The sequence below is a fragment of the Pangasianodon hypophthalmus genome, chromosome 12, assembly GCF_027358585.1.
Source record: "Pangasianodon hypophthalmus isolate fPanHyp1 chromosome 12, fPanHyp1.pri, whole genome shotgun sequence".
Lineage (NCBI taxonomy): Eukaryota > Metazoa > Chordata > Actinopteri > Siluriformes > Pangasiidae > Pangasianodon > Pangasianodon hypophthalmus.
The window spans coordinates 1942065-1959713 of NC_069721.1; the positions used below are offsets into that span (position 1 = coordinate 1942065).

A 17649-nucleotide genomic window follows, 5' to 3' on the forward strand; every position below is an offset into this window, starting at 1 on the left:
TGTCAAAGCCTGTACTGTCAGTGCTCAGTCTCACACCTCATGTCAGTTGTCCACAGACCTCCTGGAACCTTTCTTTACCCAGTCCTCATCAATCACATGGGGGTAGATTTCATCACAGATCTCCCTGGGTCTCAAGGTAATACCACAATCTTAATAATAATCCATAGATTCTCTAAGTCATGTCATCTGACACCTCTCCCTAAGCACCCCATGGCCATAGAAACCGCTGAAGTCATCTTTAAGGAAGTGTTTAGATTTTATGGCCTCCCAGAAGATAATGTCTCAGATTGAGGGGTCCAATTCACTGCGAGAGTTTGGCATCCTGTTTGAACAACAACAAAAAAAATATATAGTGGTTCCCAGAAGAGTGGAGGCTGTTAAAGAGAGTGGCAAAGAGAGGACCATCTTTGGAATGGGATGGTGTTCTGGTTACCTTGGTTACTCTGTTCATTGACCCCTGTCTGTTTTAATGACTACAACATTTGCCTTTCAAATGTGTTCTGTTGTGCTTATTCTATGTAAGACCCGTGACTGCCACCATTTTATGTTGTTTGGATTGTGGACATTGTTGAACTTGTTGAAACCTCTTGCAAATAGATCTTCACTATCCTGCTTGTCATAAATTTTTTTTTTATGTTTCGCAATGTTCAGCACATGATTAGTTAATTAGTGCGTTTTCTCCATGAGCTTGAGATATATAGGTATAGGTCACATCATGCAAAACATTGTACATTTCAGAGCAATGCTTTATGGATCCATAACTGATCACCATTCTGTTTAGAAAAAAGTAACTCGTTGTTATAAAATTGGAGTAAATGTAAGGTTATTTAAGTGCATTAGTACCAAGAGGGAGAAATAGATGCACTGTCCTTTTCATTTATTGATGCTGGAGTTTCTTTTCCCAGACTCTGATGCAGACTGACTGATGAGGGAACAAGAGAGAGGGAGAGAAATAAGAGGGTGTGCACAGAATAAAACAAGAGGTAGATGTGCAGAGATGTTGCACAGGGATGCAGACAGTTGATGTGATTTCGCCCATCGTGGCTGAGAGACTGGAAAAGTGTGAACTGAAGGTAACGTCGTGCAAGGAGACTGACATCTGGCAAACGCGCATGTGCTCTTGAATAGTCTCACAACTCTGCACTGCTCCTGTTTATGGGCTTGAAAACAAAAATGTAGCATTGAAATATTCATTTTTTTACTTTTTAATGAAAGAGATAAACAGTTTAGAGTAATAAAATGTTCAATTTCAAGTTAGGAATAAAACGCACATAGGAAATAATCCATGACATGGCTGTTCACTTTGGAATGGTCTAAAAAAAAGTTGTAATTTTATAAATTTCATTGTCCCAGCTTGTAAACTCTTCACTTTCCTGGGAAAGGGAAAGTAGTAACTGCTGCCCAGACTGAAAGGCCAACAGGAAGATTTCTGCAATGTTCAGCTTCCTCTCACCAGATTAGATTGTGTTTGTGTAAAGGTTTTACAATGGCACTGGACATTTCCCCATTGCTCCACAGTGTATATTTATAATGTTCCTGTTCCACGCAGTGTATTTCCTCATGAAGCAGTAATGTATTATGGAAATAATAAAGGAGTTAGGCTTAAGGGTGGCTAAAGACTAGTTAAGACATGTACAGGGAATATATATAACGTTTTGCTGAATGATTTGTAAAAAAATTTTAATAGTAACTCTACGAAAACATGCATTTAAACCTAATAATTAGGCAACAATTTTCTATTAAATAACAAACAGGGTTGAGTTTTTTGGGGTTTTTTTGTTTGTTTGTTTAAATCATAGAATTAGCAAATGCACAAAATGTGTTAACTCATTTCAGGCGACAATCTCGTTTTTTTGTTGTTGTTTTTTTACAAATTTTCTTTGCTGCATTTTGCTGTAAAATGAGCAACAGCATAGAAAACAACATTTCATTTTTTAGCACAGAATTAGCAAATACACAAAACTTGATTAACTAGCATCCACGATAATGGCGTGAATACATTAAGGACATTCTTATGATTACTTAAAATAATTTAAAATTAATAATTTACTTTCTGTCTTTAATTTGTGCAACAGGCTTTTTGTACTTTCAAAGTGAGCTTGTCGGTCAATATCACGATATCATTAAAAATAAAGAAAAAAAGGAATAAGAGAACTTACTTTTCTTCTTCCTACGATCGTCAGGAAATTTGGATGATGCAACTTCCTGTCAAACATGTGACTTGTTTTCAGGTAACAGAATTGTAACTAAAATGTATCTTTTACATACTCAAAATGGACAACTAGGCGAAAAGCATGAGCATACGGTTCAAGCGTGAGATGTTAAATGGATTTAGACTTTATTTTCCTAAGAAAGCATATCCCAAAGTGTTTTATTCTTCACTTACACCACATCAATTTGGCAATGCTAGCAACTTTTTAAAATTTATTAATCAATGACAGACACGTCATACTTTTTATCCTCTTATAGTTACGTTTAATGTTGTGGAACGTCCGTGAAACAAGTTAGTTCCTGTTATCGCTTGCATTATAGTAGATTGTAGCAGACGGGATCCTGGTTTAGAGCGGAATCTGCAATCAACACCTGGTATTAAAATGTCATATTCAAAAAGCAGAGGAGTTCTTTGATGTTCTACAGGAATGGGAGAGAGGTGTGGGTAAAAGACAAGATAGGTCGACGGTTATAAAGAGGATGAAAAGAAAAGCAGCAAAGACCTTGATCTCATTAAGCAGGTTGTCTCTATGCCTCTTGGATTGGAGATGAGAAAAATCCTCCAGCGTCGCCACGGCTCCTGAGCCCCGGCAACGAGATACTGCTATAAGTGCAATATTTGATTTCATGCTCGGTATTAAAAATCCGGAGGTCGCTCTCACCATCGTGTTTGATCTTGCAGAGGGCAGGTGGATGCAAAAGCAACCTCTTGGCGGAAGATGATTGAATGGGAATGCTGAGGAAATGCTTCACTTTGATCACATTTCCAGGTTAATCTGAACAGAGAATGCTCACATTAACTCGTGCTTTCAGAGGAACTGCGATGCATAGTTATGGTGTCAGTTCTTGGGACTGCACATTTGTTGCCATTTCATACTGCTAGATAAATAAAGCTGAGTAAATAGGTCAAGCACAAAAATGCTGGACATGAAGTCATCAGGACTGAGGCTGAGAACCAATGTTCTGGTGTATATTAACCACTGATTTAGCAAAAAATTACTTTTGGGCCCCCAAACCAACCACTTGTACACCTCAGCACATACAACTGACTTACCACAATATTTCTAAACTCTGGAACACCCTTGCTAAAGTGCTATTCAGAGAGGATTCATTTTCCACCCATATGTCTGCTAAGTAATGCTGTCAGATAATGCCTGAAGTAGTTATCATAATAATTCACACAGAATAAGTGATTTATTCTGAAAACAAACAGCTCCATAGCATGATGCTGCCACCACCATGCTTCACTGTGGGTATGGTGTTCTCTGGGTGATAAGCTGTCTTTGTCTAGTCACCCTACCCCATAGCCCATACATGTGAAGAATATGAGAGACTGTTGTCACATGCAAAGAGTAATCAGTACTTGTCAGATATTCCTGCAGCTCCTTTAATGTTGTCGTAGGTATCTTGGCAGCCTCCCTGGTAAATTTTTGTCTTGTCCTTTTATAATTTATGGAGGGATGTCCTGTTCTTGGTGATGTCACTCTGGTGCCCCATTTTCTCTACTTGTTGATGATGGCCTTCACAGTGTTCCATGGTACAGATGCTAGCTAGCTAACTTTCCATTGCCAGAAGTTAACTAGCTAATTTTCTATCATCAGGAGTGAGCTCCAAATATTTATATCTGTATCTGTATTACACATATTTGGTTCTTCCCCAAAGTTGGAAGCACACAATTGTATAGAATGTCTTTGTATGCTGTAACATTACAGTTTCCCTTCACTGGAACTAAGGGGCCCATATAATGTAATGTCCTGCACAGAGCCCTGACCTCAACCCCACTGAACACCTTTGGCATAAAATGGATTGTATCTGAATGAGCATAAATCCCCACAGCCATGCTTCAAAATCTACTGGGAATCCTTCCCAGAAGAGTGGAGGTTATTATAGCAGCAAAAGCAGGACCAACTTTGTGTAATGGGCACATATGAGTGTTATGGTCAGGTATCCACATACTTTTGGACATATAGTGTACATTCTTAAAAAGAAAGACTGAGCTCAAGAACATCAAAAGGCCTAGAAGACCACGGAAAACAACTACGATGGACGATACATGATGGCAAAAAAATGGGATGTTCTGCAATAATCACCTGACCTGAATCCAGTTTCAATTGCTGAAGGCAAAACTGAGAGCAAAACGTCCCAAGAACAAGCAGGAACTGAAGACAGCTGCAGCAAAGGCTTGGCAGAGAACCACCAGGGAAGAAACCCAGCATCTGGTGATGTCTATGGGTGGATGTCTGGAGCTTTCAGGCAGTTATTGACTGCAAAGGATTTGCAGCCAAGTATTAAAAAAGCCAATTTAATTTATGATTATGTTAGTTTGTCCAATTACTTTTGGTCCCTTAAAACATCAATATTTATGGACCTGACTGTACATAAACACACACACACACATACATACATGTATACGTATCTGTTTCATATAGCTACAGTATCCCTCTGTCTCTGTCTCCTAATCACTTTGTGCTATATCTGGATATTGATCTCCTCCTCTTTTATCAGAATTAAATCTGATTCCGGTACAAATGTATTCTCTCCATCCCACCAGTCTGTCTCCTACCGTCTCTGTCCCTTGCAAAACCACAGGCTACTTCATTGGAAATATAATACGTTGTTACGAAGAAATGTAATCAGACAGGAGCACACACAGAGCAAAGGCAAGCACGGGTTACTGCTCCTTATTGTTATTTTATTATCGATATAGTCCGATTTGAAAAGTGTAAACTCCTCTGTCATGCACAGTTTACTTCTGACTCTTACAAAGTGCTAACACTGGAGACTCCTTCCATAAATCTTAAAATAAATGTCTACTCACAGAAAATATCACCATTTCAAAAATGTGGAGCCAAAACTGTGAATGAGCTGTTACTATAGTAACGATGACGTTTTAGAACGAGTGCGTTCCTCCATTTTGATTGGTCAGAATTTCAGAATTACATTATCGTTTGTATACTGACAACTCATTCACAGGGTGGACGCTCCACATAATCTATGACTAATAATAAATGGGATTTTAAAAAATGTGTTGTTTTAAAAGGACTGTGTGTATTTGTTGCTATGGTGAAGCAGACTTTCATTTCATCTATAGAAGGAGTCTCCCATGGTTGCACTTGGTTCCTAGTCCACAAGTTCATAAAAGTCATAAAAAGCACAAAAATAACCCCAAACAAAGCAAACAAACCAAACATTGTGAGGGAGAGGGTTCCATATGCTGTAAAAAAAAATCTTAAGGGGGCGCTTTAGTTTCATACCATATTGTTGTTGATTACGTAAGGGATAAACCACGGCTAGGTGTGCATTACACGATTTTAATGCATGACGTGGAGGCAAAGAACCACCTGGTGCGAAGCAGGTTAATCAAATTCATGTAATGATCCTGCTTATACCATGGTCACTTACCAGCATTGACAAGTTAAAGCTGTCTGTTTAAATTTTAAAAAAATTTGACTGAAAGGTTAAAAATAACAGTAAATTTTTGTTAGTTATTTTATATACGGGTCATTAGATCTAGAATTCTGCCCGCTTGAAATCATACACAGAGATAAAGTGATGTAAAAAGATTACATTTATTTGAATGAATTATAATAATTAGAGAGAGAGAGAGAGAGAGAGAGAGAGAGGTGAATTACCTGCATCTGTTCCACGTCTCTACTAATAATGAAACTGTGGCTTTAACTACTGTATGCAACTGTATGTTACTATGGTTACAATTATTTATAGGCAGCGCATTAACTTAGCACAGTGATTAAACTGACTGGCGCTACCTATGCATTCAACGGTTTGAAAGCACACCTTCCAGCCAATCAGAATCGAGTATTCAGACAGACCATGGAATAATTTTCTCTTAACAGCACGTTCCGTCATGTTTCACAGCTTACTTCACTCCTTAAAAAACATTTAGCTAGTGAGGTTTTAGACATTTTTAGGCAATCTGAGAGCGTTTGTTGAACTGGCCAGTTAAACAACATGATCTTTGCTGGAGGATCTGTTTTCCACACTCGACATGGACACAAAGTCAACACAGTGTCTTGAACGTGAAATCTGAAACTTGATATTTTCTCGAACCCACCACGAATAGGGTGGAGTTCATGGACGTCTCGCAATCTTCTCTTCTCTGTATTACATGCCCTCTAATACCAAGTCCTCATGTACCAAAGCTGACCACGGATCAATTAGAAGCTCTGTATTGCCTGTGTGTGTGTGTGTGTGTGTGTGTGTGTGTGTGTGTGTGTGTGTGTACATGTACAGCGAGAGTAACCATGGATTAGATGTCTGCTACTACCATTACCTCACTAATGAAGAAAAGCCACAGACAGGACCTGTCATCACATCTTGTTAAATGACAATGTCGTGTTGATGGGAAGCGAGCGGGCAATATGGCTGCCAGCTCAGCATTGGATTTTAATGCAAGGTAAAGAGCACTGGAGCGTTCCGGCTCACTGGGAGGTTCCCGTGATCTTTTCACAGCCTGACCTTCAAAGAAGAGCTGATAGAGACCATTATCACCTGAAGGAAAAAAAAAATCATTCAAATTGATGTCTAGAGGAAGGTTCATATTTAATTAAAAAGCTCAGATAACCACAAAACTACTTTATGGGGTTATTTATATGCAATAAACAGGGAGTCTCATTCTGCTCTTCCTGCAATTTAGCTTTATTTTTTTGTTTTTTAGTTGGTTCTGTTGTTTATTTTGGGCTTGTAATGGGATGGAGTGATTGTTAGAGTATTGGTCAGAAGTATTGGTACCTTTAATAAAAATGAGCAAAAATTATAGTATAAAATTAACATTAAACATATATTTTGTGATTTTTTTGGGGTATAAATTTGAGGTTGCGCACATGTAAAATCTCTTTGTTATCCATTACCATTTCAACACAGAAGAGACAGATGATTGTTGACCTGCACAAATCAGGTAATTATATATAAAAAAAATATGTGTACTGATGGTTAAGAAATACCATCAAGCACAATTAGGACCCTAACAAAAAGGTTTACATGTCTGAAATGGTTGGAAATTTGCCAGGAATGGAACCTGTAATTATGCTGTACCCCCACACAGTGAAGAGAATGGTGAGGGAGGGAAAAAAAGAACCCAAATAGTTCATAGATGTGGTTGTCAAGTTGCAAGAAAGAGGCCCTTCCTGAGAGCCTCTCACCAAATGCAGCTCCAGAACTTCACTGAGCATGTTTGTGGCCAGATCAAGCCAAAATCAAACTTTGGTCATGCACACCATTAGAGAAAAATGAAAACTGAATACAAGGAAAGGTACCTGATACACACTGTAAAATATTGTGAAAGATCATTGATTTATGGGGCTGTATTGCAGCTCACGAGTCTCAGAATTTCTGGCACGGCATGGCAATGGTTTGCTTCTTACCTGTAGGGACAATCATTTCAGGTGACAGGGAGGGGATCCACATCTGTTCCATGCAGACTCTCCACTGGTGTCCCATAAGGCTCAGTGCTGGGTCCTCTTCTGTTCTCCCTCTATACCTGATCTCTCAGTGAGGTCATATCCTCACATGGGTTTTCATACTCACACTCTCTTTTCCTCCCTTAGACACTCATGTTTCTGCTCAGATCTCTGAATGTCATGGATGGAAGTTCATCAGCTGAAAGGAAGTCCCAGCAAGACCTGAGCTGCAGTACATCCCTGGAGATGCATACCCATGTCAAGATCTTGTGACCTCCCTGGACAACTCTCAGATCTCACCATCTGTCACTAAACTAACCCTAACCCTAACCCTAACCCTAACTGAGTCAGTTTGCAGGTTTCCCCTTTGAAACATCAGGAGGATCCAGCCATTTCTATCCACAGAGGCCACTTGGTTGCTTGTTCAGGTGCTTGTTCAGTCCCTTGTCATTTCGAGACTGGCCTACTGCATCTCGCTCCTGGTAGGTCTTCCCCTGCGCACAATCCGACCACTGCAACTGATCCAGAGTGCAGCTGTGTGGCTTGTTTTCAACCTCCCCAGGTTCTCCCCCACCACCCCATTGCTACGCTCCCTCCATTGGATTCCTGTAGCTGCCCGGGTTAGATTTAAAACACTGATGCTCACCTACAAGACCTAAAACAGACCAGTGCCCACCTACCTTAAAGCACTTATCACACCCTGAACGGCACCAAGCTCTGTCCGATCCTCAAGTACTCCACAACTGGACCCACCATCTCTCAGGGTACAAGGAAGACATGCATCAAGACTCCGGTACCCAGGTGGTGGAATAAATTTCCCCTGGCTGTCTTCCTACGAAGGCTAAATACGTCCCTCTTTACCTTCTTTTCATACTGGACTAACCTTCCCAATAGGGTTTTGTAGACTGGTGGTACTCTTAGTCCCTGACCTAGTGAACTAGCATGAGGATGTGTTTTTGAAAGCGCCTACAAAACACTTCTGCAAGTCGCTGTGGATAAGGGTAAATCGTTGTAACTAGTTGTGAGGACCAACAGTTTTGCAAGGTTTCGTTTTTTGGTTTTTTTTTTACAGTAACGCCCTGATAAATGTGATAATGTGGCAGGAGAATGTAGTCTACGTGCCTTCCAAAACTACCAAATCAGCAGTCACAACCTCAGAACAGCTGAAGAGGACACTTTAGGTTTCTTCATAGCCTTAACCACCCGTTATGAATGTAGGTTTTTTATGAGGGTGGAATGTAAAACACAAACTACTCGTAACATTGCTAGGCAAGTCAGCTTGCGAGTTGCAGTAAGGTTAGCGATGGTATTTTTAATGTATGCTTTCCCCGGAGAAGCAAGAGAGAAAAGGAGGGTCAGCACATGCCCACGGAATGAGAGAGGGAGAGAGAGAGAGAGAGAGAGAGGTAAACCAAATTACTGAACTCAGTGAAATTAACTGGAGTCAGAGAAGTTTACAGAAGCACAACTTAACAGAGATTAGAAACGACATTGTAGTATGTTAACTATTAACTATTAATTATGGTCATGTTTCTGGAATGTGGAGATAGATAGATAGATAGATAGATAGAGGAGGTGGTTTTATTTTTTGCATGCTAGTGTAAATCACTGTAACTCTGCTGTACATTTGTGCAGAAAGAAAACTAAACCCGGCTCGCGCTCTGAGATGATGAAGAAGCGCGTGACGATGAAGTGCGAGTCGCCGCCGCTGATTGGACGGGAACTCCGACTCCCTTCGCTCGCGCTTTTCGCCTGTGTGACGCTCTTCTGGTTGCGTGGAAACTGAGCGCAAGGTTTCCTGGCGCACGCGAGCGAGTCATTTGTCGGAGATTCTCGACACGAGCGCGTGCCGCCGGTTCTGCTCTGCACTCTCTCTCTCTCTCTCTCTCTCTCACACACACACACACACACTCACACACACACACGCGCGCTCTCTCGGTCTCGCACGCGCGCGCTGTTTGTGCGACGCGCTCGCGCCTTGTGTTGCGCTTCATGAAGTGAAGATGTGAAAGGGGAACTTTCCAAGGCTCCGGTCACGAGCGCGAGAGAAACGTGAGTCCGCGACATGCGCGTGGTTTAAGGCTAGTGCAACTTGAATTTCTGCAATTCTGCATGTGTGTGTGTGTGTGTGTGGAATGCAAACCATGAGCTTCCTTGCATTTTCACAGATCTATGGGTTTCCTCTCATTATTATTATTATTATTATTATTATTATTATTATTATTATCATGCTGTTTTTGATGATCATATTAATACCAGAACACCAGTATTTTCATGTTAGCCCATACATGGTCCCATGGACCTGCATTTACCTCCAAATGCTTTAGACTTAAATTGGGCAACAAAATGCGAAAGTCTCCCATCAAGTCTGGACTTGTTCATGCTAATGGTTATTGGATCCCAGTTTGCAGCAACGCAGCGATAAAACCCGTGGTCACAGACCGTTTTATTATTCGTATGATAATATATAATGTTAGAAAGTGTCACGTCTTAATTGACATAGTAAATGACATTGTTTGCAACTTTACTGAATACTAAAATGCAGAAATATTCTTTGTTTTTTTGTTAGTTTTTGTTTTGTTGTTGTTGTTGTTGTTTCGCCACCCCAAGGTTAATTATTTTCCTATAACAGCATGTCCATAAGTCTTTTATTCCTCTTATACCACAGCAATATTCCAAAGATTAAGTTTTTAATGAATTAATATTGTGGAAAGTGCACAAAAACAAGTTTGTTCCTGTTGTCGCTTACGTTATAGCAGCTATAAACAGTCGTTCCCTCACCAGCCTCGCTTTTTTCTTTCTCTTGAAGGGAATAAGAGAAAAAAAACGCAGTTCGTCATGTTACCGAGAGAAGTGTAAACTCATCTGTCCTGAAGACTCTGTTACCAAACACTGACACTGGAGACTCCTTCCATAAATGTTCAATCACATTTTTAATCCGTTTGTGTGTACGAGTCCCTGTGAATGAGCTGTTACTATAGAAACGCTAACATATTAAACTGCACCACTGTCAGAGCAGCTGGGATAGAAAATGAATCAACGCCCTCTGACCAATCGGAATCCAGAATTCACACAGCAGCGCCGTGGTGTATGTTTGCATAACGGGCTCTCTTTAGATAAATAAAGGAAGTCTTTATTTAAAAACGGACACTGCTGGGAGGAGGCTACAGAACATCCTGTTGAGTCTGTTCAATTCATTTCTATACATTAGGCTGGGTGACTGTATTATAGACGGCTTGAAGAACGTCAATACTGGATTTATGGATGTGTTGGCATGTTTAATGACCGTGTCTGAAATAGTTAAAGCTGCTTACTTACGTGGTTCTGACATTTCCATGATACATGACTATGATGCTAAAGACGCCATAGTTTGATGAAGCTGATGGATTGGTGCAGTAATGAGATTATTGTGCTGGTATATACTTCACTTTTATTACGAGTGCTATTCCTTTAAGTGGTTTTAGTGCTATTGAATGAACCCGTGACCTCTGTTCGATCATGCAGTGACCATCGCACGAAGCATGAGATCAATACTTGTGGGAGTGAGCAAATATGAAGGAAGAGAGTGCTATATGAGGGATGAACAGGAACCTGGAGGTCATTTAGCATTTAGCTGTCCGCTAAACTAAACGTCACCCGGTTTTCATTAGTGCACCATTGCCGTACTGCGAAAGCTCTGGACGCACAAACCAGCAATGGTATAAGCCTTTTAATAGCACTACGCTGTTTAATTCTGCATTCTGATTGGTCAGAACAATTGAAACAAATTAAACCACTTGGGAATAAAACACTTCGGGCATGCTGTTATAGGAAAACAATCAAGTTCAAAATCAACTTGGCTTAATAATACATAACAGAACTGAGTCAGCTTCACTCACTCACTTTATTTGGTTGAGTATGGCTAAATGTTCGTAAAAACCATGTTACTCACTTTGGAAAGTTCTGCTCACAAATCTCCTGAAAGGCTTTAATAGTGGCAATAAAAGCTCGGGTTCCTCTGGGGGACATGACGCGCGTCATGAGATCATCAGATTAGTGTTGCTAGTAATGGAGGTTACTCATCATGCCATGTGAATTACAGTCAGATTATGTTCTCTGAGAGGACACAACTCACACGAATTTAATAACGCTCTTAATGGTTTGGATGTGCCTTTAGTGTAACAAGTACTCTATATTAGAAGTTAGAGCGAAGGTCTTACGTTGTGTCTTATCTTCCAAAAACACTCGTCCTTGAAGCCATTTTACATTATCACTCTCTTCTTCATTCTCTGTAATATAAGCTTCTCGCACTGGACCCCTGTCTTCCTGTGATGTCTTCCTCTGTATTCCTCCCATCTCCAATTGCATTAATTTTTCTTCTCACCTTTTCTTTTTTTACTAATTTGCTCATTTTTTTAACCCTTTCCCTTGACACACAGAAAGCGTCCTGTTACGTATTCATGAGTTCATGAGTGTTCCTCCGCTTTGCAGAGTGGGATGATGTTACCGCTTCGACTTATCTACACGCTGCTTATTTGCTCCGGCGCTTAAGCCACATTATCGTGAGGAGGTAAACCGACGCCCCTTTAGCTGAGCAGGGTCTCAATTCAGTACAACGCCAGGGAAACTATGGCTGGTTGTTTTGAAAAACGAGAGGCGATAAACATCTCGGCTTGTTTCCTAGCGGATCTTTTGGCAACGCCTGATACAACAGTCCATAAGGATCTTTAAGGTCAGGACTGTTTCTTTTTTTCCTTACTTCCTTTGTCTCGCTTTGTCTCACTTCTTTCAGACTTCATTACAGGGCTCATTTCCCTGGCGTGTCGTAGCACTATGCGTCTTATTGCCCCACTTCAAACAACACACTACGCGAACGCTACGCACTCATTATGGGATCCTTAAAAGTACTTAGAGATCGATTTCTTTTTTTTAATCAGCGTAAGTGGATTTTGTTGGGTCTTCATCCATTTGTCTTCTCTTTTAAAGATGCACAAAACTTCTTTATCTCATCTCAGCTGGGAGAATGAATTTACCCGCGGCTGTATTTTGCCGGATATTTTGGCACGGAAGACCATTTTATTTGTACAACTTATCATTCTGTCCTGTTCCGTGTTAAACAGTCCCATAATTGTCTGCTAATACCAATTATACCACAGCGCTGTGGAATTCTTTGATTCTGATCTGTGAAAAGGTGTAGATTTAATCTTTGCTATGATGAAGTTTTATTTAACATTCATGGAATGAGTCTCCAGCGTCAGAACTTTGCAACAGTCCAAGGTAAAGCTATAGCATTCATTTTACCATCACGGGAAAGTTTTCCAGACTGAGGAGTGTATGAACAATTTGCCCCTCACAGTTACTTGCACTTAAGACAAAGCGAGCCATGTCTTGCGTGAAACAATCGCGGATTACAGTCCTCAATGCCTGTGGGATAGGATGACCAAAATGGCAACCACAGCTTGAATAGCAGTCAGACTTACGGTCATGACTTCTCCTATCATACCGTGTGATTTTGACATGGAGTCTTAAAAACATTGACAGTTCTTTGGAAATAAGTCAACAGTAAACAGAATGGACCGGCTGATGCTAATTAAAAGGTGCTTTCTGAGTGACATCTCTATTATTTAACTCATTTAGACTCAAGATTTGTGATATTATATGTAACTGTTAATATAATAGATAAGTCTGGACTGTTTTATTTCATTGCATTCTTATGCAAACTGCAAACTAAATACTAAATACCAAGCACAAGATTAGCATATGAGATCGCATTAGCATTCCACACAAACTCCGAGTCTAGACGTTATTTTTTAGAACTGCTTTAAGATATCAGGTACCAAAAACGCTTTGAATTATACGTTCTTTCATCAAAGTGCCAAGACAAGGCACACCCCCTGCCACTCCTCGTCAAACCTGGATTGCACGAGTGCCTGAGGTGGAGCTGTGAATTAGGACAGCGCAGCAGGGATTTCAATCAACCAGTGTTCACAGGGGAAAGTATTAATTTATGCCCTCCAGCTAAAAGTTGGGTTTATGCATGTATTTTTTTTTTTTTAAATTATATAAACGTAAAGCCAGCTTCATAACTTGGATGCTCAGCGAGAGAAAAAAGAGCGAGAGAGAGGGACAGAGAGAGATCCCTGTTGCCTACAGCAATTAGAGCAGCTAGCCTCCATCTGTGCATGAAATAACACACTCCAGCTCGCAGGAGCTTTCAGCCATCAATCGGCAGCTTGTTATTCTGCATGTGTGTGTAAGTGTGTGTGTGTGTGCTGGTAGGTATAAGGGATGTAATTTATTCTGTGTTAATTAGAGGGCAATCAAAGTAGGTTATGTACACACACGCACACACACACACACACACACACACACACACTAAAAGAGATGTAAGTGTGGCTGGTGAAATAACTGGCAACCAGATTTTATACAGGCAGCTTAGAAAGATGGTCAGTGATCAGATGTTACAGTATATCAAGATGGTAAGACCATATGGATAACACATGAGATAATAGTAATAATAATAATAATAATGCGGTTTTGGACCACCACATTCCTGTTTAACTTGTAATATTAATTTCTTTTTTGCCAGGAATGATCGCGACACCTCCTCTTGCCCCACGGATAGTGCTCTGAAGGGAGTATGCCCCCATTTCACCATGCCGATGCCGTCCTATTGGCTGCTCCGGCACTCCATGGTCATGTGCTTGCTTCTACACAGCTTGGTGTTGATGACGCTCTGCTTCCACCACGCAGCCACTTCCTGCTCAAAACACTGCTACTGCTCCGAGAGCGAGGGTCCGTCTGGGGGCAAGACCATGCGGTGCAGCAACCTACGCCTCACCGAGATCCCAAATGACATCCCGAATGACACACGGCGCCTCTACCTCGACTACAACATGCTGACCAGTGTCCCTGCCAATGCCTTTCAAGATCTTCCTCTGCTGGCTGAACTTGATCTTTCCCACAATGAGCTGGCACTGCTTGAGCCTGGAGCTTTCCGGGGCCTGGCTGCCTCCTTGCTATTCCTGGATCTGTCCTCCAACCAGCTGGTGACGCTGGATCCTGAAGCTTTTGAAGGCGTGAGGGCTCGATCCAATCTGACTGGCAACCCCTGGCACTGTGACTGTCGGTTACAGACGTCACTTCCACGCCTCGATCTGGAGCCTGTGTCTCTCACCGGCATTGTTTGCCAAACATCAGAGCCCGAGGACTCAGGTGCCCAAGGTGTGCCCTTTCTGCTGGCCAAAGACTTGGACCTATGCGTGGTGCTTAAAAAGACCACAGACGTGGCCATGCTAGTGACCATGTTTGGATGGTTCACCATGGTCATCTCCTACCTGGTCTACTACGTGCGGCATAATCAAGAAGATGCCAGGCGCCACCTGGAGTATCTCAAGTCTCTGCCCAGCAGGCAGGGCAAGTCTGAGGAGTCTTCCACCATTAGCACTGTGGTTTGACAGCAGACTGTCACTAAAGGGGGAAGCTTCTCAGGCAAGCAAAGGGCAATGGGCACACTCAGAGTCTAGCCTAGTAGAGGAACCAATAACTGGGTTATCATCTCTGGTAATAACAGGCTTTGTGGACTGCAGCTTTCCGGATCATCAGAAAGTGAAAGTAACCAGCCTTCAAAAACAAACATGGTGACTTAGCAGCCGGAAAAATCCTGCCGCAAGTCTTCCATTTCAGACTCGAAGGTAAAGACAAACCCTCCTTGGGAACCTACATGCCAGCATAGCAAGAGAATTGCAGGGGTCATCTAATCTTATCCAGATAAATAATTGATCCAGGACCGGCCAGGCTCCAAGTCTGCAGTGGCTGAGTGGTTTGTCTGCTCAGAATGCTTTTGAAATAGGACGGGTTTTTACTTTCCTCCACATTCCTCTAGTTATTTTTGAAAGGATCCCCATTTATTTGCAGGAGCATGTAGCATAAAGAAAGCACTCTCTTCCATTATGGCATTAACATGAAAAGCTCTTATATTTATCCCTCCAGACTACATTCAGTTTTATAACAGAGCCACGCATAAACATACACTTCAGTCATTTTTAGGATTCTGAATAAATGGTGAAAATCAGTGTGTATATTTTGATAATTTTGTAATGGAACTAATCATATTGAAACAAAGGTGAAGGACACTAGCTGGTCCGGTATTTTCCAGCTCTTTCAGGGGAAATTACCACATGAGCAAAATGCTGTTTTTTTGTTGTTTTTTTTTACTTTTTTTTTTCTTAATGATGAAATATACAGTACATCGATCACACTGAATACAGTAATTGATTGTGTTGTTCCCAGTCCTGGTCCTGGAATTTCCCTGAATATTTTAGCACTTTTCCTGTTCTAACAGCATTAATCCAACGAATTAAAGCCAAACACTGACATTGTATTTTTTTATCCAAATTGGACATCATTGGACGTCCCCTGTTTGTTTGCTCCTGAGTTTGGGTTACTGTCTGTGTGGTTTTCCTTTGGGTTCTCTGGTTTCCTCCCAAATACCAAAAACATGCCAATAGGTGGATTGGCTACACCAGATTGCTCCTTGGCGTGAATGCGTGTGTCTCTGTGTGTGTGTGTGTGTGAATGGACTAGCATCCCATCAAGGTGGATTCCCGCCTCATGCCCAGTGTTCCCAGGAGAGGCTCCAGAGCCACCTCCATCCTGACCAGGATGAAGTGTTTCCTGAAGATGAACAAACAAGCGAATCAATGGATGTCGCCAATCAATATTTCAGCTGTTCGATGGTTGAAGCCTGACAACACAATTTATCTAACAATTTTAAATTGAGCTGCCAAATAATTGAATCATTTGCTAAGGCGCTATCAGTTTTGTTCAGCTGTCTTGCAGAGTGACTCTTAAACCGATTGATTTCTCCTTGGAAAAAATAGATTTTCTGAAATGTCCATGCATGACAACAATAATAAGTTCCTGCAGAAACTGCGAGTGTATTGCGATGCACATCTTCAACACTGGTCACTTTTTTTTCCTCACACACACACACATACACACACATGTCATAATTCTTCACTTATATTTTTACTATTTGGGTTTGCGTATTTATATTCAGGTTTGAGGCTTTTCGGGCAATTAGCAGTCAGGAGGGTATTTATGTGTGGGTTTAGGGCAATTAGAGGTCACTGGTATATTTATTTTTGGTGTTGGGGCATTTTGCAGGCAGGCGAATATTTATATATTGGTTTGGGACAATTAGAGTTCACACAGACAATTATATTCAGGTTTGGGGTAATTACAATTTACACGTGTATTTATTTTAGGTTTTTGGGCAATTAGCTGTAAGGAGGATATTTATATTTGGTATTTACATTTTTGGTGCAATTCAGATGTTATAATAAAAGTAGTAATAATAATAATAATAATAAAATCAGAGAACAATTAGTGTGTTGCTTATGCAACACACTAAACTGCGTCAACCGACTGGTGCAAAGAGAGCAGGCTGTAAGGTTGGTCAAGCTGTGGAAACTACATATTTGCCTGTGTGACATTTCTTCATCCTACCATGACCAGCAGGAACAAGAAAAACCGAGTGCAGGTGATGGTGTTTCACGGATGTGTGACGCACACTCTGACTCATAGCCCTCAACTCTAAGAGGAAAGGCTTTCTTGTACCTATTGGGTTTTTTCAACAGACAGAGCCGTCTGAATGGAGTTCAGTGTGAGAACCTATGCTTTGGCATGGCTGTACACTTTAGCTTTTTGAGTGATCAGCACTGCAAACAAGAAGACTAACTAGCTAGCTGCTAAGTCCAAAACTTTCCCCTTACTTCAGGGGAAAGTTACGTGTATTCAGAGTTGAGATACGCATATGATTAAGTCAATTTTCCGGGTTCTCCATTCGGATTAGTATTATTATTATTACAATCACCTGCATACATACTGATGCTTAACTCAACTCTGAACATGGCGATAGAGTTTATTGCGCGTCACACTGGATGAGCTGATGCCAATTAAATCTTGGTCAAATTCTCTGAACAGTTATGTTCACATGTGCTGCAAGTCAGATTGTACAATTAACCTCCTCTTATGATAG

The 17649-nt window shown here is 41.0% G+C and overlaps 1 protein-coding gene across 1 annotated transcript; it reads left to right on the top strand.

The window, feature by feature from the left end:
• Positions 1-9182: 9182 nt before the first annotated feature.
• On the top strand, positions 9183-15983 carry lrrc3ca (leucine rich repeat containing 3Ca). Its single transcript, XM_026947884.3, has 2 exons — positions 9183-9680; positions 14197-15983. The coding sequence occupies exon 2, from the start codon at positions 14264-14266 to the stop codon at positions 15062-15064; it is 801 nt and encodes a 266-aa protein (XP_026803685.3). The 5' UTR covers positions 9183-9680; positions 14197-14263; the 3' UTR covers positions 15065-15983.
• The last annotated feature ends 1666 nt before the right edge of the window (positions 15984-17649 follow it).